At 43.4% G+C, this 27,616-nt stretch overlaps 1 protein-coding gene across 1 annotated transcript in view; it reads right to left on the bottom strand.

Annotated features, from left to right (window-relative positions):
• The window catches only part of slc22a31 (solute carrier family 22 member 31), a gene marked incomplete at its 5' end in the record, with an annotated part of 30,312 nt that extends 19,597 nt beyond the window's left edge, over positions 1 to 10,715 (bottom strand). The window contains 3 exons of the mRNA XM_084308178.1: positions 1,527 to 1,681; positions 6,981 to 7,084; positions 10,701 to 10,715. Coding sequence (XP_084164304.1) covers positions 1,527 to 1,681; positions 6,981 to 7,084; positions 10,701 to 10,715 — 274 coding nt within the window. The remainder of the gene's footprint in view (positions 1 to 1,526; positions 1,682 to 6,980; positions 7,085 to 10,700) is intronic.
• Between the last annotated feature and the right edge of the window lie 16,901 nt (positions 10,716 to 27,616).

The raw sequence follows: 27,616 nt of genomic DNA, 5'->3' as shown, positions 1-27,616 counted from the left end.
GGGTCATTACATTTACATTTTACATTTAGTCATTTAGCTGACGCTTTTATCCAAAGCGACTTACAAGTTCTGTGCGACAAGACAACAAGAAGGGTATAACTCTATCAGCTGAGTAACAATGTTCATCAAAGTGTTGCGTGTTACAGTGTAGGTTAGTTTATTAGGACAAGTGCATGACATTAAGGTTAGTCGGGGTCATCAAAGAGAAGGCGCCTATTCTCGGTCCTCGGTGGAACGAACTGCCCACCACAGTTAGGACAGCCGAAACACGACCAATCTTTCGCCATCGACTAAAAACACACTTCTTCAATCAATATCTAAAAAGAAAAAAGTCTAACCTTCTTACGGTCTTCTACTATCATGCACTCTTCCACTAATTCATCTTCAGACGAAACTTGAACTCGAGAAGGGAGCCACACAGAGTGAGTTAGTTTCTACAAGAATACACACAGGAGTGAGCCACAGAGTGTATATAGGGTCGGTTTTCTCCTACAGGGGCGCAACTAGACTCCTATTTGGACGGGACTCGTTCTTCAGCCAGGAGGGTAATCTACGTTGAGATTTACCAGAGCATCATCTACGTGTCTTCAGTCCCCTCCCCGTGCCAGTGACTCTCAGAGACCGTGTAGGGTTGCATTAATAAATAGCCCGGCCTCTTTTGCCTGCTGTGAGCAATAATAATAATAATAATAATAATAATAATGAAGGTTCCTTCTGAAGGATTGAAATGTTGTGCATGGTTTCCCCGGCAGGAAGCCAATCAAGGAAGCTTTTGCTTCTGGATGCAAAATACACATTAACAAAAAAAAAACAGTTTCCTTGCTTCGCTTTGATTATTGTTTATTAAAAGCGCCTTGCGTGTTGCATAGTTCCGATGTATCCAGTTCCTTATGTTTACCTCGCCATGTCGTCATAGATTTAATTAGTCTTTGAAATGTTGTTATAACGGCCATGTGTTTTCCTCTTGTTTATATTACAACATTAATTTTACGTATCCTAGCGTCCAACGCGGGGCTTTGTCAAGTACAGTCTCAACACACGCCTTGGTTAAAACCCTATCCCGGGAGGGGTTAAAGGTCGGAGGTTAACGCTTAACCCTTTCACTGCCACACGACAAAGGGTTAACCCTTTCACTACCACAAGTAAAAAGAAATTATTAAAAAAAATTAAGTATTTTATTTTTGTTTTGGCAACATATTCTGGCTAAATATGCCTCGTTTTATAAACGTGTATTGATAACATAGTGCTGTAATTAAATGTTCTAATAAATATGCATGATCAAGTTCAACAACGTGTGCTTTTATTTTGATATTCCTTTATTCCACGTTGAAATTACGCGATACATTAAGTGTGGGGGGGTCCCCAAAAATAATCCTGAATAAAATGGGGTCGCGGTATGAAAAAGCTTGAGAACCCCTGCGGTCTACAGGCATCACACTGAGTAGGAAGGCAGTGGACAGTGGGAGATCCTGGGTGCCCGCCCGGTGGTGGTAGTGGTGGTGGTGATGGTGGTGGTGGATACTTACTGGCGATGTACGAGGAGAGGAAGACCCCGGACAGCATGGCCCCCTGAGCGAGACGCAGCAGCAGGAACACCACAGGACTGTTGGACACGCACACAGCCACGCCCAGGAGACTGGACATGCTGACGGACAGCAGGAAGCCTCGCCGCCGGCCCAACCTGAGAGATACACATGTATACACACGGTTAGACATGGTGGTACTGTGTGCACCGCAGTAGGGCTGAGCACATGTACACACACAGTTAGACATGGTGGTACTGTGTGCACCGCAGTAGGGCTGAGCACATGTACACACACAGTTAGACATGGTGGTACTGTGTGCACCGCAGTAGGGCTGAGCACATGTACACACACAGTTAGACATGGTGGTACTGTGTGCACCGCAGTAGGGCTGAGCACATGTACACACACGGTTAGACAATGTGGTACTGTGTGCACCGCAGTAGGGCTGAGCACATGTACACACAGTTAGACATGGTGGTACTGTGTGCACCGCAGTAGGGCTGAGCACATGTACACACACGGTTAGACATGGTGGTACTGTGTGCACCGCAGTAGGGCTGAGCACATGTACACACACAGTTAGACATGGTGGTACTGTGTGCACCGCAGTAGGGCTGAGCACATGTACACACACGGTTAGACAATGTGGTACTGTGTGCACCGCAGTAGGGCTGAGCACATGTACACACACGGTTAGACATGGTGGTACTGTGTGCACCGCAGTAGGGCTGAGCACATGTACACACACGGTTAGACATGGTGGTACTGTGTGCACCGCAGTAGGGGCTGAGCACATGTACACACACAGTTAGACATGGTGGTACTGTGTGCACCGCAGTAGGGCTGAGCCCATGTATACACACGGTTAAACATGGTGGTACTGTGTGCACCGCAGTAGGGCTGAGCACATGTACACACACAGTTAGACAATGTGGTACTGTGTGCACCGCAGTAGGGCTGAGCACATGTACACACACGGTTAGACATGGTGGTACTGTGTGCACCGCAGTAGGGGCTGAGCACATGTATACACACGGTTAAACATGGTGGTACTGTGTGCACCGCAGTAGGGCCGAGCACATGTATACACACGGTTAAACATGGTGGTACTGTGTGCACCGCAGTAGGGCTGAGCGCAAACGTTCGGACCTTCGTTCGTTACGTTGCCATTCGAATTCTAAATCAACATTTGAATTAAAAAAAAATTTATGTTTTGTTTGTTTGTTTGTTGTGTCTATTCATTCCGTTTAAACCAATGGGGTTTTTCTTCACAGTTGCAGATACAGATTAGGCTACACTAATATTATAGTATTAAAACTAATGAGTTATATTAATTAAAGAAAGTTGATTTAATAAAAAAAGAAACGACTAATCTAATCAGATTAATTACTTTATTCAAATTGAGGATTTAGTTTGAGGATATTTTATAAAAAAGAAATTTAAGAATGATAATTTTTTATTATTAAAAACGAAGGTTCGAACGTACGTTCGAAAAAACCCTGACAAAGTTCGAAGCCCAAAAACAGGCTTCGGGGAAACGGCTCTACATCGCAGAGAACATTTTTAACAGCATTACATCAGGTTGTCAATGTTGCCGTCACCGCGCTCACACACGCATAAGAGTCAAGGACTCCAGCCACCCAAACAACGGCCTCTTTGCACTGCTGTGGTCAGGCGAGCGCTACCGGAGTCTCATGGCCGGCACAGAGAGACTCAGAAGGTGCTTCTATCCCCAGGCCATCAGGATGCTCAACGACTCTATGTAACATCAACCCAGCATCCATCTACATTCACTGCACACTCTCACTTTATACAAAACACTCACTTAGACACTTTACAATATTTTATAAGATAAGATATTCCTTTATTGATCCCCTTGGGGACATTCAGGCATCATAGCAGCATGGGGGAGGGGAGGTACAGAATAGAATAGAAAACGTTATTGCCATTTCAACACATGGTTGATTGGGATTTGTCTTGGTGCCAGCACATACAGTACATACATTATAAAAACATACAATATAAAAACACAAGAATACATGCAATACAATCCCCACAATAAAGGTTTTACACAAACAATTAAAAAGAAAAAAATGCTACAGTACCTAAAATAAATAGCTCAGTGTTCCAGTTTAAAGTGCATATTGCCTTAAAGTGCCTGTGGGCTGGTGCTAGCCCTAGTGGTGCAAAGTGCCTGTACATTTGTACTTGAGTTCAGGTGACGGACAGCCTCGGGATATGTACTGTTGTGTACTGTACAGGTAGTAAAAACAAGCAGTGTAAACAATATAACAAATCAATATAATTAACTAACTAACTAACTGAAATATACAGTATTCACATAAGGTGCAGTATGCATAAGGTAGTGTTATTGTCCTTTTTAGGTTCCTAGTAGTTGTAGTTGGATGTCTGGCAGCAGTCCCTGCCCACTGTTGTGGAGCCTGATGGCCGCTGGTATGAAGGACTGGCCGAGGCGGTTAGTCGAGTGTCGGGGGGGTATGAGTCTGTGACTGAACGTGCTTCTCATCCTTACCCATTAGCATTTTTTTGTTTTTACGTTTTTCTTTTGTACCTCATTGTCTGCATTTTTACTTCATTGTACTTTCATTGAACTTAGGTTGTACTTTAGTTGTGTATTTGTTGGGATTTTATTCTTCTTACTTTTTTTTTTTATTCCTCTTACTTTTTTACTGTATGAAGCACATTCTCACTCAGGGGCTCATACAGAACCAAGCATTTCCGAATTGGTCGAATTTCCCTCAGGATTAATAAAGGATTTCTATTCCATTGTATTTCATTGTAATGTGTACTTTATACGTGACAAATAAAAACAAACTTGAGAGAGAGAGATAGACAGGGAGAGAGAGGGGAGAGAGAGACATAGTCTATAATGATTGAACATCTGATACCCTCACAGTGCAATGCGGTGTCCCACAAGGCTCTGTTCTGGGCCCGTTGCTATTTATATGCTACCCCTCTGCAATATCATACACAAATTTGGCATTAACTTCGCATTTTTACGCTGATGACACCCAATTATACATACCGTACCTATTAAGCCAAACGATTCCTCCCAATTACAGAATCTCGAGGCTTGTCTGCTTGCCATTAAAAAGTGGATGTCGCAAGACTTTCTACTCCTTAATGCAGATAAAACTGAAATGTTAGTCGTTGGCCCCCCAAACCACAGAGGCCTGTTTGAGGACATCTCCCTCAACTTGATACTTGTCATGTATCTCAGAGCTCCACCATAAAAAAACCTTGGAGTCATTTGTCATTCCTCCCTCTCATTTAAAGCACATATTAAAATTTCACCAAAATTGCCTTCTTCCATCTTCATAATATCGCAAATATTCACCCTATTTTAACTCTGGCTGATGCTGAAACCCTAATTCATGCATTTGTCTCATCACGTCTAGACTACTGTAAGTAACACGCTTTTTTCAGGCCTACCTAATTCAAGCATCAAAAAACTTCAACTCGTGCAAATTGCGGCTGCACGGATACCAACTAAAACTAGACACATTTTATCATATCACACCAGTCTTGTCCACCCTACACTGGCTTCCTATTCAAGCCAGATCTGACTTTAAAGTGCTACTCCTCACTTACAAAAAGTTAAATGGGCTCGCACCCCTCGATCTATCCGATCTCCTCTCACAATACCCGCGGCCCGCTCGTGCTCTGCGCTCACAAAATGCGGGGCTTCCATCGATTCCTAGGGTTAAAAAGAAATCCGCCGGCCACAGAGCCTTTGTCTACCGCGCTCCCTACCTGTGGAACAAATTACCTGCCGTCGTCAGGGGCGCCTGCTCTGTCGAAGCCTTTAAATCCCTGCTTAAGACCCATCTTTTCTCTCTCTCCTTCAACCTACCATGATCTCACCTGGTTGGGGACTCACCCTTAGCTTAATCCGTCTAACTTAGTTTAGTTAAGATGTCTGTTATCTGCTCCCATGTCTACTTTTCTGCAGACATGGGAGAATGGTTTAACCCCTGTCCACGTCTCCCTGAGTGAATATATTGATATAGACAACATTCCAGTGACCTTCTACCTCACCTCATACTGGACATGAGTATGGAACAGCTTCTGTCTGACCTGCAGCGTCGAACCTTACCTGCTCTGCCTTGACCTAGAAACAGAGTGGTTTCTCCTGCCCCCCGGGGCATATGGCCCTGAGCTATCGTCTCGTATCCCATCCTGTATACATACGCTTGCAGTAGTTCTTAGTTCTATTAATTACTTAATTTCACAATTCTCTTATATACTCTGATTCTATTCACATATATGCTTACTACATGCATCTATTCTATTCACATATATGCTTACTACATGTATCTATTCTATTCACATATATGCTTACTACATGTATCTATTCTATTCACATATATGCTTACTACATGTATCTATTGCTATGTCCGCCCATCACAAACACGCAAACTGTCCTGTTTCCTGTCCCTATCTCCCTGTGAGTGGACGTCCCGTGGTGATGACCAAGAGGATACGATCCCCTCTACGTCGCCCCCCATACCTCAAATGGATTTGTCATCAGCTCTATTCTATTTTCAATCTTTCAAAATGTTTTTATGTACCCCAGTTGCTATTGCATGTACATATTTGTGTTTTAACTAGATAGATAACGTAATGTATTACATATTAATATGATATTGTAAGGAAGGGGCAAGACCAGATAAGCTTTGCTTCATTCTGTCCCTTCTCAAATAAAACCATTGTCTTGAGCTATGCTGATTATTGTATTTTATTTGCATTTGATTTATTTTATTTTTATTTAGTTTCTGTTATTACAAATTTGTGTTTGTTTTATGGTTGAAATGTTCGAGATAAATAAAGATCAAATCAAATCAAATTTACCAACTGTCTCGCCCGTTTCATAGCAACACTACTATCACCGACATCTAAGAAGGGAGATCCCCCCTTGAACGGCCCTTCTAAGGTTTCTCTCCTCCACATTGCCTGTGGTGAATTTTTTCCTATTGTTAGGTTTTAGTGAGTTTTTCCTTACCTTCGCATGGGGTATGTCTGGGAGTGTTGCATTCATTTATTTTACATTTTATTTTGGATTTCATAGTGTTTTTAGTTTTGTTCTTGACTTATTGTGATGTTTCTTCTCGACTTGCTTAAAGAAGACGTGTCCGGCCCCATGGGGACATTAACGCGTGTTGTCGGGCCTTACAAATAAATTTGATTTGACAGGGAGAGATGGAGAAAGAGACAGGGAGAGAGAGAGACAGAAAGACAGAAAGAGACAGAAACAAACAAACACACATATGGACAGAGAGACGGGCGGGGGAGAGAGAGAAAGAAAAACAAACACACATGCTGACAGAGAGAGAGAGAGAGAGAAGATAAACAAATACAAATACAGAGAGAGGGGGAGCGAGAAAGACAAAGAAAGAGAGAGAGAAACAAACAAACATGCACACACATACTCACCAGTCACACATGGTGCCCAGGAGGATATATCCTAGAACCCAGCCGGTCATGAAGCAGATGTGTTGCATGGGGATCTTCCAGTAGTCACTACAGACCAGGTTCCACTGGAGGGAGGGAGGGAGGGAGGGAGGGAGGGAGGGAGGGGGGGAGAGAGAGAGAGACAGAGAGAGAGAGACAGATACACAGATACGCAGACAGACAGACAGACAGACAGAATAGAACATTGGAGATGGTTACTAAGTGCTTGATGAGTGATTCACTGCTGCCACAGCATGTGATGAAGAATGACATTGAAAGACGGATTGAAAAGCGGAATTCCATCAATTTTAAGAATTCACACGCTATGCCAGGGCCAACGGCATAGGTCAGGTCCATCAATATTTGTCAACAACATGCACCGTTCGTTCCTGAGGCAAAGATATTAATCAGACAGAGAAACTTGGTGGCGTCACCTGGCTGGATGTGATAACGCACGTAGTACACGCACACGCTACACGCACATACAATGAATGGGGAACTGGTTGATATATTTTTGTGAGGTCTTACACCGATGTGGGGTTTTAAAATTGGGGTTCAGACCCGTTTGAAATACGTACAGTACAATATAAACCTCAGCTGGGTTGCTTGCAGAACTCAATTTAATATCTTATGTGGCTCCACAAAGCCGATGGAACACATCCAGGTGACGTCACGAATCCAGGCGTTTTCTCACCCATTTCTAGTGTCAGGAGACGGTGGAGCGTGTCGACTGGACTGCAGGAACAACACGGGGATTCTTCACATGGCTGGTGCCAAACGGAGCCGATGGAGAACCTAGCTGCACTACCGTATAAACTTAAATAATATGAGAGAAAAGTATTCTTGTCATTTATTATGACAAATGACATTATGTGTGCTATTAAGCTTAACCTCTGAACCCACAGCAGAGGCTAGCGCATCTAACTAAGCTTATCACTAATATACTCTATTACTAGCCTACAATAGTAGTCACACACACACACACACACAGTATCGTGTGAGGGAGGAGGAATGTAAATCATGTCCCGCCTCTTGATTGAATTAGAGTGGCTGCTGACCGCATTATTACATTAAAATAAACCACTGTTCCAAGTAGAGAAAGCAGCAATACTCTAGCTAGTAGTACAGGCCCTGGCAGCGTTACTATCTAGCTAAAATAGTAGTACTGTTCCTAGCAGTGTTACTCTGTCTAGCTAGTAGTACTGTTCCTAGCAGTGTTACTCTGTCTAGCTAGTAGTACTGTTCCTAGCAGTGTTACTCTGTCTAGCTAGTAGTACTGTTCCTAGCAGTGTTACTCTGTCTAGCTAGTAGTACTGTTCCTAGCAGTGTTACTCTGTCTAGCTAGTAGTACTGTTCCTAGCAGTGTTACTCTGTCTAGCTAGTAGTACTGTTCGTAGCAGTGTTACTCTGTCTAGCTAGTAGTACTGTTCCTAGCAGTGTTACTCTGTCTAGCTAGTAGTACTGTTCCTAGCAGTGTTACCCTGTCTAGCTAGTAGTACTGTTCCTAGCAGTGTTACTCTGTCTAGCTAGTAGTACTGTTCCTAGCAGTGTTACTCTGTCTAGCTAGTAGTACTGTTCCTAGCAGTGTTACTCTGTCTAGCTAGTAGTACTGTTCCTAGCAGTGTTACTCTGTCTAGCTAGTAGTACTGTTCCTAGCAGTGTTACTCTGTCTAGCTAGTAGTACCGTTCCTTGCTTTCTCAGAAGTTTATTCTCTCAGCCTCCATCTTTGCTTCTCGCCGAGCATCATTTCCGAGGCTGCTGGTGTCGTTACCCTCTCTATACCTCAGACTTCTGCCGCAACTCAAGCGGGTGCCACCTGCAGAAGTTCTCCGACGACTCCTCCATCGTAAGCTACATCGCAGATGATGATGAGTATAGAGCCCTGGGCCCTGTTTCTTGTACCTGGTTCAACTAAGTCGATCAAGATGTCATTATCCAGCTTCAGTTAACCCGATGTTTGAAGTCGGGATTTTCCTGTTCCTCGAAGGTGGATTCAGTCTCGTTAACTCAAGCCAGACTTGCGACCCAGGCTAAATGCGCGCGGCCGCTTCAGTTGAAAAGCCAGCACGTATCGATAGCAGAGAATCTGATTCTCTAGCGGCATTGATTGATTAATTGATTTAGAACTTTATTAACATATTGCAGTACGGCTCAATCGCCTCGCCGACAAGTTAAATGCGTTATCTATAGGCTAATTTCAAGTCCCTCATTACCTCAATCAATCAGATTATATTTCTTTAAACCTGCCTGCTGGATTGAATAATCAAATGAGATCTTGCTAGCGAAAATAATTAGTAAAACTGTTATACAGAATAACGATACGGCTCCCTTACCCATTGATTGATGTATGGTCGATCTTTTACTTATCTTCTCTGTGGTCTAACGGGTTGTTCTTTTGACTTTCACGCAGACGACCGGGGTTCGAGACCCAGTCATCTCCTTCTTTTTGCAATATAGGAATAATTCAATTTGGTGCACGTTGAGAGCTATATAAAGAATGACATCCTCAATGCATGTAGATTTATAATATTTTAACTTAAAACTATGCTACCTTTGCGTATAATCATTAATATTATATTCCAAAAATGTATATTGGAAAGACGGGGTTTCAAACCCCGGTCGCCGGGTTGCCAGGATTGAGCACTACCGCTGAGCCACTGTGCCAGATGGGATAAATTCATTGTTTATACATTAATGAACGAGAGACCCGTGTTTAGAATATTCTTTGTTTTGAATGAAGTTTTATCTCTTTATCCTCATTCATTAATGTGACGTCAACGGCTCATTCAATTTCTCAAATCCGTCAAACAGCGCATCTCATCAGACATCTTAATCCCAGTTACAATTAAAATAACCACATAATGTGTACATCGCACGAGCAAGCGCCACGGTATATATAACGTGCATTATTTAGGACAAAGTGAATTTAGTATCAGCATTTTGGGTCTATTTTACATTTCAAAAGCCCCCTCTGGAAGAATGGAGCACAAAAACGTAATTCAGAATGGTATAATGCAGATCGTAGACTGTGGGAATAATTTCAGGAAACGGGCTGTCACTTCTTTGCGGGGGCGTGGCGATGGTTCAGGCTAACTTGAACTTAAACTCTGCTTTCGACCAGGCTCAAACTTTTGGATCTGTTGTCATGGTGATTTGGAAAATCCAGGTACGGGGAACCGGAAAGTCCGGCTAACTCAGTTATCCAGTTAAAGTTATCCGGCTAACTCAGTTATCCAGGTACGAGGAACGGGGCCCTGGTGGAGAGCTTTGTGGGGTGGAGCGACAGCAACCACCTCCAACTCAACACCAGTAAGACCCTCCCACCCCCTATACGACGAGCTAGTCAAGATGAGAAGCATGTTCAGCCACAGACTCATACACCCTCCCCCCCCCGACACTCAACTAACCGCCTCGGACAGTCCTTCATACCAGCGGCCATCAGGCTCCACAACAGTGGGCAGGGACTGATGCCAGACATCCAACTACAACTACTAGGAACCTAAAAAGGACAATAACACTGTACCTTATGCATACTGCACCTTATGTGATACTGTGAATACTGGATATTTCAGTTAGTTAGATAGTAAATTATATTGACTTGTTATTTTGTTTACACCGCTTGTGTTGTTTTTACTACCTGTACCGCTGCTATGATGCCTGAATTTCCCCAAGGGGATCAATAAAGGAATATCTTATCTTACCCTGTATGACCGCATGGCACTGTGTCTTTGATCAACACACTTGCGACACACTGTAAGCTGCTTGTTTCAGCAGCCAAGTGAATTACGTCATCAGGATAGTGATTCGGGGTAGGTTGTAATAGCAGAGGAGAAATGTGTATATGACTAACTGACCAACAAATTGGCTCTGCATTACACTTTTATTCCCTTATTGTCACCCAATGTTATCATGGAGAGGGGAAGGCCTTGCATGGCGAGGGAGGGGGGGGGGGGGGGGGGGGGGGGGGCGGGATCTCAGGAAGGAACAAGGTGCCTGGGACTTCCTAGCGTCAAAGGACATGGTAAAAACACTCCATGTGACAGCCAGCGTCTGCATCCATTTCCGTGTGGCCATGTTACAATACAGAAGGTTAACCCTTTCACCACCACACTAGTACAGACTGTTAAACCTTTCACAACCATACTACAGAAGGTTAACCCTTTCACAACCACACTACAGACGGTTAACTGTCTGTGGTGTGGTAGTGAAAGGGTTAAACAGGGTTTTGTGCTGGAGGAAATATTTGTATTAACCAAGCTCCTTGCCCAATATTTACAGTAAGGGAAGGATTCAACTTTGATAATTTATAGCACAACTATGTTGAGACCACAAGATATTAAATAAAAAACTAAACCACCTGCTGAAGATGATTCATTTATGCAGATACAATCAATATATTATACACCCATGGTGTTAGGTATTAGAATAGTCTGTTTTATCTCCCTGACAACTGGGTCCAGATGTGCGAAGAGACACACGTTTCACAACCTACACACTGACCTATGGTTTCCCTCTCCTAGGGTCAACATTTAACCTATTCTAGGATTGACCTTTACACACTAAAACTGAATGTGCCAGACGCACATTCTCAGGAAGTATGAGCACATATATAACATACATTTAGACACAATTCTAGAATATGATCGCAAAATATGGACACGGTCAAATGACGAGAACGCACACGCAAAGCAAGTCTTTTCTATTGTAGTTTTAACGAAGCTGGTGTTTTTATAGTGGTGAGTGTCTATGTATTGTGACTGTATGTTTTTCTTTTAACCCTTTCACTGTGACAATGCAGAAGGTTAGCCCTTTACCATCACACAACCGACGGCGATGCTCCATCATTAGCGTAAAGGGCTAACCTTCTGTATTGTCACAGTGAAAGGGTTAACCGGCTGTCGTGTGGCAGTGAAAGGGTTAACCACTGCACAAATGAAGTTCCGAAAGGAAAATAAAGTAATTTGAAGTTGATAGCGATAGTGACCAAAATAAATAGTAATACCGTGATACTTTTGGTAACTTGTTTTTTGGAGACATGTTACAGATGATAGACTTAAGAGACAGAAAGGTTATCTGTTCGCTCACTCTGTGTTCGTGGTTTAGAGAATATCACGAAGGCCTTCATTTCAAGTCAACAGCTCCATTACAGTCTGAGGAAGCAAGCCCAGATATCTATCCTGAGGGAACTCTCCTTCTCATCGCAGCAGAACACCATATCAGATTAGGACTAATCTTCCTTGACCACAGGAAGACCACCTCCCAGACCCCCCCCCCCCCCCCCCCCCACACACATTTAACCCCTCCCTCTCCTTCTGGCAATTTAGTTGACTGTTTTACTAGTTTAATTAGGCCTACTAGTTTTGCTGTTATCTACATTTGGAAACAAAGCAGAGAGAAAGGAGAGTGAAGTGCCAGGCATCAAGAAGCCAGGATGGTTTCAATTGTTTAACCTCGACAAATATTGAACCACGGACTAGACGCCCTAGTAGGCTACTTCACCATCATCTCACTGGCTTCCAAGGAAGATCATAGTCAATATTGTACAAAGGCAGTGATGCGTTCCTCATGGGACGGGGTTGCACGCAGTGCAGCCAAAGTTTTGTGAGCAGAAGCGCGTGCACGCTGCACTCGCCAACTCGCTATAAGTACCCACCTGGGCTACTTTGCATATCAATAGCGCCGGTCGTCAGGTGTGTTAAATACGTTCTCAGATACATTCACACAGAACTTGTGAATGAAATGTGTTACATTCCATTCGTAGAGGCCAATTAGGCATCGTCTTTAGTCTGTGCTTAAGCGAGGGAACATTTATGCGCATGCGCGGGAGCGCGCGTGCCGTCATTAGCGTGCGTGCAACCAGTGTTGATATGAGGAACGCAACACTGTACAAAGGCAGGCCGACTCCAACTCTGCAATGCCATCAATTAATTGATTCTTACGTCGTGGGCTTATCGTTCGGCCATGTCCAATGAAAGGCGGTTGCTTGACTAGACGCCTAAACTCAATAACATATGACTGATATGACTAACTTCTGCAACCGAGAGGTCCAAACTTCAACCAAAAACGTCAGGTTGTACTTTATAGTTTGTATATTTTGTATAGTGTTTGGTCTTTTTTCTTTTTACTTAAAACATTTTTATTTTACTGTATGACGCACAATCTCAGGGGGTTCATACAGAACCAAGCATTTCACTGTAGTGTATTATACATGTACCTTATATCTGTGACAAATAAAACAAAACTTTAAACCAAAAACAACAAGATCCATTTAACCCTTTCACCGCCGCACTAACAAAACGGTTAACCCTTTCACTGCGACAGTTCACAGAATGGTTAACCCTTTCACTGCCACACAACAGAAGGTTGATTTGATATCTTTATTTCGAACATGTAAATGAATACAAACAAAATAAATAACTAAACAAAACATAACTCAATTTACATGTTCGAAAAGGAGTAGGAAGAAGTATACACTTATTTAATCCTACCCCTTTTCCACTACTCAAATGAGTGTAATAATTTAAAACAAATTATATATATATTTACTAGGCTCACCAACACACAGTGCAGGTGCTGAACTGCTGATCCGAATGTATAGGTAAAAACCATATTATGCGTTTTTATCAATAAATAAATGGCAAAAAAAATTATTCGCTTGCATTCACTGGGGGCCTACAAATACATTCTTTCATGGGGGCCAGAATCTACAGCTACGCCCCTGGGTGGGAGGCTGTAACAAAAACAAGGTTTTGATTGATTGATTGATTGATTGATTGAAAACTTTATTAACAGATTGCAGAATGGGTACAATACAGTACGGCTCAATACACACAATTGTTAAGGGGATGCAGACCAGAGAAAGACTTTTGTCTTGTTTACATCAAGGTCCCCCATTTTCAATTCATCAGGACATATGACATACATGACATACAGGTAGACAGTACTGCTACATCTATACATTTATGACATACCAGATTTGCAAATACAGTACTGTTTGTGATACCAAAAGAGTCCAGAAAAGAGACTATATACATTTGACGTAAAAACTGTACATTGGGGGAGGTTGGGTAGGTGTGGTGGGGTTGGGTGGGTGGGGGGCTGTACATTAGACATGGTTGGGGTGGGGGGGTGGGGGGGGGGGGGGGGGGGGGGGGGTAGGAGGGGTGGGGGTTGGGGAACACCAGCTATTTTTAGTGCGCCATTCACAAGTCAACAAGCAGCACTCAGTGTATTAGGTTTGGAGATGAGCCTGTATGTGGCCCCATTGATTGATTGAAAACTTTATTAACAGATTGCACAATGGGTACAATACAGTACGGCTCAATACACACAATAGACCTGTCGCTAAACCACGCCCCAAATAGAATTTGTCCAATCATATCACAGCAAAAATCCTAGCTTGGAGAATAGTCGGACAACAAGAGAAAACCCATTTGTGGCGCATCAAACCAGACGGCTGTGATCTAAACCACTGTGAAGATGTTATTATCTACCTAATATCGAATGGTGAAACACTGTGCGTGGGGTACCTGTAATTCAGACACCAGGTACCCTGAAAGACTGGATGGAGGAGTATATTTCATACCTTTCCCGAAGCCCAAACGAAAACTAGAGAAATGCAAGCGATGGATTCTGTTGTGTCGTCGACCACATACACAACTGAATGTGAAGACCATTACCAAGGACACTTATATTTGCTCAAAGGTAAGGTCAATTCATAAAGACATAATATTAGACGGCATGTATTATATACGTAGACCAAACTATTAACACTTTGATCGCCGGGGTTAAATTCATAATTTACCATGGATCGCCAGCCCTATTTAACATGGAGAAGTTCCCCTTCTTTGCAGGGCTATAACTTTTTAAATTCTATTGCTAAATTGCCATTATTATGGCCCATTCAATGTCCTATATGTATTGTTCAGGGTGTAGCAACGTTAAACTTTTTCATTCACATATTCATACTAAAATATGGTCTAAAGTATAAGTATGTTTTTATCGTTTTCTGCAGCTTTCTTCAGAACGTGATTTATAGCCCTAAATGCATTATATTGATGATCAAATACAGTTTGGTAGGAATCTGTGCGAGATAAAAAATTTCAACTGGATGTGCTTCTAGAAGTTTCTACGTATCATCTGATGATGACCGGATGGGCGGGGGATCGTTTATAATTCCGTGGGCAGCGTTAGATGATTCATCCAGAGTGGGTCATATGTTCATCAGATCAGTTAGTATAGAAGACGTTAGAAAATAACGCTGAATCTTACCGTGGCTTCCTCGCGCCGCTGGCAGATGAGCGTGGAACAGAATTTTTTCTATTATGGGATGGAGAAATGCCCGATCCATTTCCAGGTTGTATAATAGTATATACGTCCAAATCATGTTGTTTTTTCGAGTTATTTGCACCGATCGATGTTCACTGTGTCAATACGGAGTCTCTCTAACGATAGCGAGTGCCCGGACCACATATGGATGAGCACTACCGGTTCAAAGGTTAATTTCCAGCTGGCGATCCAGAGCTTTGCACTGTGTCTCAGGGCTCCGGAAAGGAAATATGATTTCGATGACAGATTTTTGAAATATTGACATCAAAGACGAGTTACGGCGTCTTCGGCAGAATGAGCATGGCTAGGAATGACGAGTTTCGGCGTTTTCGGCGATTAAAGTGTTAAACTGCATCATAACGTTAGCCTTCTGTATCATAACGTTAGCCTTCTGTATCATAACGTTAGCTTTCTGCATCATAACGTTAGCCTTCTGTATCATAACGTTAGATTTCTGCATCATAACGTTAGCTTTCTGTATCATAACGTTAGCTTTCTGCATCATAACAAGCTTTCTGCATCATAACGTTAGCTTTCTGTATCATAACGTTAGCTTTCTGCATCATAACATAAGCTTTCTGCATCATAACGTTAGCTTTCTGCATCATAACGTTAGCCTTCTGTATCATAACGTTAGCTTTCTGCATCATAACGTTAGCTTTCTGCATCATAACGTTAGCCTTATGTATCATAACATGCTTTCTGCATCATAACGTTAGCTTTCTGCATCATAACGTTAGCTTTCTGTATCATAACGTTAGCTTTCTGTATCATAACGTTAGCTTATACTCTGGACTGGATTGATAGCAGGGCTAGTACTAGTAGAGCCAGCTAGTTCCTCATCTCATCAGCAACGTTACCGCAAGCCAGGTGCATAACAGTGGAAATGATGACCAACAAGGACAGTTATAGTTATAGATGTAATGTAGTGACCACCATTGATAGTATAAATAACTGGCTAACAGACAACAGAATACTAATAACATGAATACTACTACATGCACTAAGAATGCTCAATGCACTTCAGATGCCATAGTGCCACTTGAAACCAGTAACAACAGGGACAACGATGTAAATAAGTCCTGGACTTTTCGTTTTATCCCTGACCAGGCAAATACAAATGTTGATCTGTCTAGGCCATGTTTAGACGGAGAGAGTCTGAACAGAAACCGCAAAAGTCGACTTGCGGTCTCACTTTTAATGTTGCGTTTAGACTAGTGTTTTGGGATGGAATTCTGCGTGCAGACGAGACTGTAAAGACTCGAGACGACGGAGCCCCGCTGTCACACGATTGGTGCATATGTCACATGACGTGCTGTGAAGACCCGCCCTACTCTGCCTCTGATTCGCAGACTGTGGGTGGGGGAATGTGATTGGACCAAAACAGAGTCACTCACAGACAGTGGGTCCAGTCACTAATAGTTGCGATAGCCGCGGGACAGATTCTTGTGTATTTAAAAGTACTGCCAATGTAGCCTTCAGGTGATCGCCATGGATAGAATCAGACATGCTTTGTTTACGCTTCTAGGCTACTGGCGCATGCCTGTGATGTAAGCAGTACGCGCGACGAGAGCCTCGTCATCGTTTTATGCGGTTTGACAGTTTAGATGAGAGCGCGAAGGTTTATAGTTTCTAGGAATTCCACCCAGGAAGGGGGTCTCACTTTTTTGCGGTTTCTCCCCGTAAAAACGCTGTTGCCGTATAAACAAATGGCACATCCGGAAAAAAAAATTTGCGGATTCACCTGCTAGCGTTTCCGTCTAAACAGGGCCTAATAAGTTATGTTTGTTGTCAATAAAATCCACTTTGAGCTGCATTTTATGTATGAAAGATGCTCCATAAATGAACTATTATTATTATCTGTCTATGCTTAGCTAATACTCAGCTTTTTGTGTTTTTTTCACAGAATGAGGTGTGCTGGAGATGTTACTGCCCTCACAGAGACGACACAGGTCAACCCAAGACAGGACATGAGTGACAATGAAAGAGGTCTGATTTATGTTTTTGGACTAAAGTGAGCATCATGTAATGTGTGCAGCTTTACAATCATGTCATTGATGAACTGAATAATATCCCTCTCTCCTCATTCACCTCTCCCCCTCATCCCTCTCTCCCCTTATCCATCACCCCTCTCTCCTTATCCGTCACCCCTCTCTCCTCCCCTCTTACTCCAGATGAGGAGTGCCGGCGTGTGGAGCAGGCTCCCCCAATGGAAGGTGGACATTACTAGAAAGATAAACAGAATGCTTAATAGGAATGTTAGAGGTTGTAGAAGGTCTACTATGACATCATCACCAACGTTCCAGAATGATCGGGCAGAACTAAGGTTCTAGAATGTACTGCCATGACATCATCACACACGTTCCAGAATGTTCGGGCGGCACTAATTTTCTATAATGTTCCTAACAATAGGTCCGTTGGTGAATCAACATGTTTCTCCTTCCAAAAAAAAAAGTTGCCTTTGAGAACCAATGGTTCTCGAGCCGTAACGGCACATGGGGCAGGAGCCTATCTCCTGTTTCCGTAGCGTGAGGCAGCTTGATGTACAAGTGCACCCCTTGGACATGACGCTAGTATGTCACAAGGACTTCCCCCCAAACCAGTGCTTCTCAAACTTTTTCTGTCAGGCCCCCCTTTGGCGGACCAAAATATTTTGCCCCCCCCCTCGCCCCAACAAAATAGTCATGAAATGGGCCATGTTTAAATTTATTGAAATAACACCAATATCGTGACCTTTCAAATTGGCCCTATATTTTGTTTTCAGAGCTGTCATGGATGAAAAGCCAGCTTCACACAGATACTGTATGTGGTGCTGAATGGTATCAACACCTTAACTGCTGCATCATGAGATACTTGGTGGGCCATGAGATGAGATACTTGGTACTCAGCACCACACTCTGAAACTAGCTCTCCAGGTGGTATCAGATGAGATTTCAAAGAGTTCTTCCAAGAGTTTGGATGGAGATGTGTCAGGAAGCTTTGTCTCAATGTTGTCTGTAAAGGTTTTTTTTATCCAGAGTAACTTGGTGATCCTTTTCTGTGTTTTATTAAATAATGATTTTCAGATTTTGAGAAATGGTATTTTCATGGAGAACAGTGCAGCTGCAACAGATAGCACTTTAGTGATCATTTTCTGTAATCCAAAAAAAAAAATTAATAAAATATATATATTTTTTTATAAATCTCAAGGCCCCCCCTGTCATGCCTCTGCGCCCCCCCCAGGGGGGCGCGCCCCCCACTTTGAGAAACACTGCCCCAAACCAACCCTTGATGCTGAGTGTCAAGCAGGGAGGCTCTATGGGTACCATTTTTAAATAGTCTTTGGTACGACTTGGCCGGGGCTTGAACTCCCAGCCTCCCGAACTCAGGGCGGACACTCTACCCACGAGGCCACCAAAGGTCATCAATAATCACAGCAAATGTTGTGACTATGACTAACGGGTCAGGAGATTGACAATGTGCATCCAGCGATAACATTTTAATTCGATTTGTGAACTATGGGTCTGGGGTTGGGACATTTTAAGCCTTGTCACAGCATTCATTTGGCTACAAGAATATAATGTTAAATTACCATAGATGTATCACAACACATGATATTGTTCGCTATTCCAGTTTATATCGTACATCCATTTGTGTAACTGTAAATCCATGTATATTTATTGTATATATTAAAAATAGTGGCTATTTATGTACACTTTAGTTGTGGGTTTTCTTTTCTAATCAGAGTGATCTATCTTGAGAATGTGTTGTATATGCATTTATTTATATTTATATTAAATATAACTTATACTTAGTGTTATAAGAAAAGCTATGTCCTGTACCCATATACTGTGATTTACAGGTATTTTGGTAAATGGCTGTATTTATATAGCGCTTTTATCCAAAGCGCTTTACAATTTGTTTCTCACATCTTACCCATTCACTCACACATTCACACACCGACGGTGGAGGCAACCATGCAAGGTGCCAACCTGCTCATCAGTGTCTTGCTCAAGGACACTTCGACACGCTGCCCGGGAGGAGCGAGAATCAAACCGGGAACCTCCGGATTACCAGACGACTGCTCTACTTCCAAGCCACTGTCGCCCCCCTATTAGGTCTATTTTATTATTAGGTATTTTTACTTTGGTCTCTATCACTATACATTTATAGTTAGTGTAATCAATCATTTGACCTGATGTACACTAGAATGTGCAGCATACCATTCTCTGACGTCTCACCCCTTTATGGAGGAGGATTGTTGGCAAGTGACAGCTCTCACTTTTTTCCTCATTCTAGTGACTAGTGACACAACTGTTGGGTCTAGCTCGTATACTGCGTTGGAACACTAAACTAAATGTATCAGCAATAGTAGTAATCATGGATTATCGTCATAGTTCTTGTAATCTTCAATCAAGTCAACTGTAAGTAATGCTTGAGACGTAATCTATAGCTAATACTATAGGTAAATGTGTATCTCATGAACGTACTTTTCCACTGCATATTGTAACCCTCTCTGTCTGCTTCTAGATGAAATATTTGTGTTATCTTTAAAAAACAGGTCTATTACCTGCTGTGGTAAATCTCCAGCGGCCTAGCCCCTTTCGTGACTGTGAAGCAAGGCTTGCATCACAGTCAGGAAAGGGGCTACCTGCAGCCATCGTCAACGAGAGTCATTCACCGTCGGCTTTGTGTCAGAGTTTTCAAAGGGGGCGTGGCTTAGCGATAGTTAAGGGGATGCAGACCAGAGAAAGACTTTCGTATTGTTTACATCAGGGTCCCCCATTTTCAATTCATCATAACATATATGACATACACAACATACAGATAGACAGTACTGCTACTTCTACGTATACCAGATTTGCAAATACAGTACTGTTTGTGATACAAAAAGAGTCCAGAAAAGAGAGTATATACATTTGACGTAAAAACTGTACATTGGGGGAGGTTGGGTAGGTGTGGTGGGGTTGGGTGGGTGGGGGGGGGGCTGTACATTGGAGGTGGCTGGGGTGGGGGTTGGGTAGGAGGGGTGGGGGGGGAACACTGTACAACTGTACAAGCAAAACTGTACATTGGAATATTGACAAAACCATACTTGGTCATTTACTGTACATTGGAGGGGGTTGGGTTAGGACATTTACAGGGGCCAGTTTCTAATTGCAGTCCCCCGTAGGTGTTCTTTGAGAGTGCTTTTGAAAGTGGGTAGTGATTCACATCCCTTTACAGCTGTGGGTAGGGCGTTCCACATTGACGTGGCATAATTGCAAAACGTGTTTGTGCAATGAATGCAGCCGGATGGATAGAAACTGCGGATAGACCAGGAGGGTCTCGCTGTTTAACTTCTCTGCACCGACAACTGTCTGCAGGTCTGCCCGTGTGTTTACGACGTCTTGGGGGTTCCCACTGGGAGAGGGGGGGGGGGGGGGGGGCGCTATTTTTAGTGCGCCATTCACAAGTCAACAAGCAGCACTCTGACCCACAGTATTAGGTTTGGAGTGAGCCTGTGTGTGGCCCCATGACGGGAAACATATTTTTACCCCTGCTGTGTCGTGTAATCGAATGCGTTGGGTGAAATGGTTGATGATTGCTTGGTAATATATTGACATTACAATAGTAATCACAAGTTATCTATCTATCTATCTATCTATCTATCTATCTATCTATCTATCTATCTATCAAAGAATCCAATGCATTCCTATACCTGTTCTAATTCAACAGAAGACCTGGAATTATCAAAGAATTCCGTTGCTAGGGAACAATAAACAGGATCACACTTGAGCCCATTTTGACTGTTTATGTTGTCAAGGAACAGGTCTATAGATAGACCCCCTAGAGATTATTCAGGCTCGACTAAAGCTCAGGAGTCACCTTCATAAGTGTCACTGGTCATAAACGAGAAGACTCCGGTCATGAGGAGCGACAGAACATATGATAATTTAAAAGGGGCACACGACAGAAATGCAGCAATGGTGTGTTTTATTATAAAGTAGGAAATATGTCCTGTTAAGTAAGTAAAGCGTTGATGTATGCTTGCATGTAACTGCACGATACTTATCCACAGCAAGAGGGCGCTGTCGGCAGAATGAGACACGGTCTAATGACTGACGTCATGTACTTGATAAAAGGGAATGTGTCCCCCCCCCCCTTCTACCTCTCTGTGCTCTAGCTCTCTCGGAGAGCAGGTCAAGTGGTACAACTGTGAAATAAACCATGCCGGTTAAGGCTAAAGATGACTATACCTCGTCATGACAAGTTATTGCTGCATTGTGTGACTCTGACAACATGTCCTAATATTCAAAACCTCTCAAAGTGAGAGTACTGATCTAGAGTCAGCTCCAGCCTCCTGCTCTGGGAAGCTTACAGGCCCTGGTTTGAGAGAAAGTGGTCCATGTTTACAAAAATGTATTGAACACGTTATTTGAATTAATAGCATTATGTGCAAACATACTTTGGGAGCCCTGGGGAGTTTCAGGGCTTGTATAGACTGAACCGTGGCCCTGCCGACGTCTGCATCAGTAGATAACTAGCCAGGGCTGCAGGTATCCCGTATGAGAACAAGGGACTAACGCACGTTTCGCAATTATGCCACCACAATGTGGAACGCCCTACCGACAGGCGTAAAAGAATGTGAATCACTACCCACCTTCAAAACCACTCTCAAAGAGCACCTACGGGAGGCCGCTATTCGAAACTGGCCCCGGTAAATGTCCTAACCCCGCCGCCTTCCCCCCACAAATGTATATATTCTCTTTTAGAAACTGTCTGTAAATAGACAGTACTGTATATCTGTATGTTGTGTATGTCATAAATGTCATTATGAATTGAAAATGGGGGACCCTGATGTATAAACAAGACGAAAGTCTTTCTCTGGTCTGCATCCCCTTAACAATTGTGTGTATTGAGCCGTGTACTGTATTGTACCCATTCTGCAATCTGTTAATAAAGTTTTCAATCAATCAAGCAGCATGGAGCTGGTCTCTCCTGACCGCCTCACTGACCTCTGCATCAGTATATAACCAGCCAGGGCTGCAGCAGCATGGAGCTGGTCTCTCCTGACCGCCTCACTGACCTCTGCATCAGTAGATAACCAGCCAGGGCTGCAGCAGCATGGAGCTGGTCTCTCCTGACCGCCTCACTGACCTCTGCATCAGTAGATAACCAGCCAGGGCTGCAGCAGCATGGAGCTGGTCTCTCCTGACCGCCTCACTGACCTCTGCATCAGTAGATAACCAGCCAGGGCTGCAGCAGCATGGAGCTGGTCTCTCCTGACCGCCTCACTGACCTCTGCATCAGTAGATAACCAGCCAGGGCTGCAGCAGCATGGAGCTGGTCTCTCCTGACCGCCTCACTGACCTCTGCATCAGTAGATAACCAGCCAGGGCTGCAGCAGCACCAGCAAGATTCTGAACTCGCCCTTTAGATCGAGTGCTACTCCACTTTAATGGCTTAGTGGGCTGGGCTTCTAGAAGCTTCCATCCGACACAGACGGGGAAACAATTAGAAACATTAGACTAAATTAAGAGTCTCTCAACGTCTTCTCCACGCGGCCTTCTCTTAGCCACAGACAATCTAATAAGACGGCAAAGAGAGAAGAGAAAGGAAAACAAGAGACCGGGGGTAATATTTCAAAATTTTATTAACGAACATAATCTCTGAGGACCAACAGCAGTTCTCGCGCTCTCTGTACATGCAACTGTAGAAAATAACAATTTTGAATTTTAACTTTTCAGTTTCTCTTTTTTAATTTTTTTTTTCATCCTCATTTCTCAGTTTCTCGCGTTTGTTTTTTGCAGGAAATCAACGACAGCTAGAGGTGAAAGTACTGGATTCTGTTACAGCACTGACGATAGCATCAACGGCCCCCCCCCCCCCCCCCTTGTATCCCCCCCCCATAGCTGCTCCGACAAATATGTACACAATTAAACTACATTGTACAAATAAAAAAAGTTACATTGTTACATCATCATCATCATCACTCGCAGCGAGCGCACTTTGTCTCGTTGCTGTTAGAACCCCACATTCTACGCAAGTTTTAGACTATAGTACAAAGAGGGTGCAAAACGTCCTGGGAGGTTTATTTACAAAGCTATGTACAGATGTCTCCTTCACGCGTTACAGGAGGAAAATTTACACAGCGGAGACTTCAACTCAAAAACATACCACAGGTGTCAGAAAGAAAAAAAAAAAGATAATAAATAGGTTATTTCTCACCATTTTAAAGATTAGTTCTCCATGCTTCTTATTAGTCATTTTCCATTCTAAAAAAAAGAAACAGCTACTGTCCGGGTTTTTTTATAGTAAAAACAACAAAAGAAAACTACAAGAAAAAAAGGCTTGAAATCGTGATTCTAGACGGTGAATTATGTTTATTTCTGTCCAGTAAGGAGGGAACAAAAATAAAAATAATAAAGTCTAAAATGAACAGAGTGTGTGGAGAGTAGAGGTAACATGTTGCTGACTGAGGAGCGCTCAGGGGAGGCTAGTATCTAGATCACCGTGGACAAGAACTTTACTGTGCATTTCAGGACTGGGGCGGGAAGATGGAGAGAGAGGGGAGGGGGGGGGGGGGGGGGGGGGGGCTAGTATGCTTTCAATTTAACCAGAAATCACTCTTCACTTGTAACTCTTTACAAGTGGAAAGTCACTGTGGATGGATGTGTTTTTAACCCTTTCACTACTACACTACAGGTTAACCTTTCACTACCACACTACAGACGGTTAACCATTTGTCGTGTGGCAGTGAGTGAAAGGATTAACCTTCTGTATTGTCACAGTGAAAGGGTTAATCTAATTTGGTAGTGAAAGGGTTAATCTATTGCCGTGTATGCAGAGGGACACTGCAGGGGGGGGGGGGGGGGGGGTGAATTAACTGTTAATTGCCCAACTCACACTCTTGTGTCACTAAAGCCGTCGCAATTTCAAGCCTTCGTGGTTAAAATAAATGATCAAATATAGAGATAAAAACAAGGCAGGGCTCAAACTGTTAAAAAGGGGGACACATGAAACGGAAACACACTTGATGTCTTGTAAACAATAGTGAGGGTGCGGTCGGTTGGGGCATAGTAACGGTATTACATTCTGCTCGACAAGCAAAGTGATTGACATGCCACTGGTGTTTATGCTTCGTACAGGAAGATAAAACGAAAAAAACAAACAAACCCCTAAGATAAGCAAGACAACGTTCAACACTACATACAGAGCTGAAAAACACACAGAGAGTCTGTGGACAACAAAACACCCCCTCCCAAAAAGAAGAAAACAAAAGCAACGATAAAATAAAAACCAAAACCTACACAAACAAGGGCTTTGAAATCAAACGTCTGGCTATTCGTATGTGCTATCTATGTATAACAAACTTTATGTGTGTGTCTCTCAAAAAACACCCAGGACTATATAACTAGCCAACTTGCCTGCACAGTGGAATAGCAACGACCATTGCACTTGAGTAGACATACCATTACACACAGCTATGCTATCTGACGGGTGTGAAGTCTCAGCTAATATTGCCATCTGGTTGCAGGAGCAGCTCTCACACACAGACCGGTCAGGAAAGCTTTTTAAAACCAGGACCCAAAAAAAAAAAAAAAAACACAAACAATACAATAGTCATCACAAATGAACCTTCCAACGGGATTTAAAAGGAAAAAAGAAAGAGAACATCTAAACCAACACTTTAGTTATCGCTTCGCCCCCCCCCCCCCCCCCCTCTCTACGGTTTGAGTCGTCGTCTGTGTCCACTTTTTGGTTCATATTGAGGAGATTAAAGTTTCTTTATCCGTCTGCTCGGGCCCGACACAGGAACAGATACGCGTGGCAGAAGCCGGCGCACGACAAGAGCATCGTATGAGGAAGCAACTAAACATTTAAACATTTTCCAAATCCCTGACAACATTAGCCTAACCCCTTGTAGATGAAGTACTGGTACAACTATAAGAAGTGACCTGGAGAGCCTGCCTGACGCACTCGGCTGGAGCGGAGGAGGTCTCAGCCCGTTACTATCCTATTGATTATCAAAGTGATCTATCTGGGGGTCTCAATGGAATTCAAATTTTTTTATTCAACTTCTGATTTTAAATTTCTTATATATTTTTTAATGTAATAAATCAAATTAAAACATCCATTCCTGTGAACGGGAACACAAGCTTCATTTAGTTGGATCAGGTGGACTAGGTTTGGGGTCAACAAGAGACGTTCCTTTGGCGCCATCTTGTGGGTAAAGGCAGAACAACACTCCAGCCATCAGCTGCTCTCCACTATTAGAAAGGCCCAGTGGCCGAACAAACCACTACAAAACAACACGTAAAAAAGAAAACACTATGGAATGAAGCCTTTAGACGGCAGATATGATTCTTCAGAAAACAGCCCGCTTCATGCAAAACGCCAGCCGAACACACACACACCTGGACTTCCTGCCTAAAGTAAGGTGACTAGCAAAAATCAGGAATCGGGGATTAAAAAGAATCTAGAATAATGAAGAGCAGACTGAGAGACCCGTGTCTTGTTGTTCTCAAAGAAACTCCTGAAGATTAAAAATTATTTCAGTCCTATTCGCGCAAAAAGAAAAAAAGACGAGGAAAATCTATTTGAAACAGTTACACACAAATACGATGGTTTCGCTTGTGGATGACATCTCTCACTCTCACCCCCCCACCCAGATATATCTATATATGACTTTGCCCAACATTGAGTAAATTAAAATGTTCACTGTAAAGGCATTTTCTTGGTTTCAAATTTTTTTCTTTCAGATATAATTGTGTAGTAAAGCAATGATTAATATACCTCTTTCTATTCCTTAAATAAATACCTAATAACCGTTCTGCTACATCTGAGGGCCTATATGGATGGTGGTTGTTGGCCCCCTGGTGGGGGCTCTGTTTAATACAGGAGGGGGTTCTCTACATCTGAGGGCCTATATGGTGGTTGTCGCCCCCTGGTGGGGGCTCTGTTTAATACAGAGGGGGTTTCTCTACTAACTATAGCCAGGTATATTGTGGTGTGGTGATCCAAGCCCAGGTTAGTTGCCTTGACCTACTCGAGACAGAACCCGGGGATCAGGAAACGGCGTGGTGCACACGGTTTGGCCCATGGGGTATGTGACGGGGGGGAAAGTGCTGCCCGGAAGTGAACTGTACATACAAAGATACTTTTTATTTATTTTTTTTTCCTCTTTTCTTTACACTTAACTGAGTGATGTTACAGTACATACGTTATTTACAACTGTGCAGTAATGTGTGGCAAAATAAATTATCTAGAAGGCAGCAAGAATACATTGGTTAACGAATATAAAAACTGTACATCATTTACGGAATACAACTTTTTTTCAGTTTTCTTTTTTTTTCGTTTTTGTTTTTTCTCCATTAAACTAATATTGGCTCTGTAGTGTTTCAAGTCACCTCCTCAGAAACAATGAAATGCCCAAGTAAAGAAATAGAAAAAAAAAAGAAGAATATTTCTCTCCTCTCTAAACCACCGTATCTTTTAAAAGTCTCTTTGAATCGCAACATTCGTTGTGTTTTGTTTCTCCCGGTCCGTCCCGCGTCGCTGCGGCTCCGTGACGCGTCGTGTCGGAGAGCGGAGAGCGACTGAGGATCGCTCCGGTCCGTCCTCAGGGGTCCCTCCTCTTCCGTCTCTTCCGTCCCGCCGGGGGGCCGAGAGGCCGCGCTGTCCGTCTCTCTACCCTCTCTCTCTGACACCGGGGGCCCTGATGCAAACACACACATCACTAACCCTCTGCTGTGACACCCACCGCTCGCTCGGCCTCGGTGTGAACAGCGCCCTCTGGTGGTGGTCTCATGGTCCTGACCACCCCCCCCTGAGGCTGCTTCTAGCCGCGTTTGGTCGGTCGGTCCATCCCAGCAGCCCATCCTGCCATAATGTAGACCCCGCCGCGGTCTTGGGGGGGCCCCTCCCCCGCTCTTGATCAGGGCCAGGCTCCCTCTAGTTCTCTCCAGGCCCACCAGGAGCTCTGGGTCAACGGGGGGAGGCTTCTACCTCACTCCTCCCACAGGACAGGCACCACGCTGGTGGGAGAGCTCTCCCCCGGCTCTCCCTCCCCCTGTGGTAGTAGTGGTAGGTCTGTTGATAACGGGGACCAAAAACAAATGCAGAAAATAGATCTCTATCCCCTCTACCGCCACCGGGGGCAGGGGAGGACCACCGTGGAGCTTCCGAGCGAAAACACTGGCTTTTTTTTTCTTTTTTGCTTCTCATACTCTGATCAAACAAAAAGTGTAAAACCTTGAAGGATGAAAGTGCAAGTTGTGTGTGTTTCTCTCCCCCCCCCCCCCCAGTAAAAATATGCTCCCATCGC

Source organism: Notolepis coatsorum (genome assembly GCF_963971535.1).
Source record: "Notolepis coatsorum genome assembly, chromosome: 2".
Lineage (NCBI taxonomy): Eukaryota > Metazoa > Chordata > Actinopteri > Aulopiformes > Paralepididae > Notolepis > Notolepis coatsorum.
Note: the sequence above shows the minus strand (reverse complement) of the source record. Positions and strands in the feature narration are given on the sequence as shown.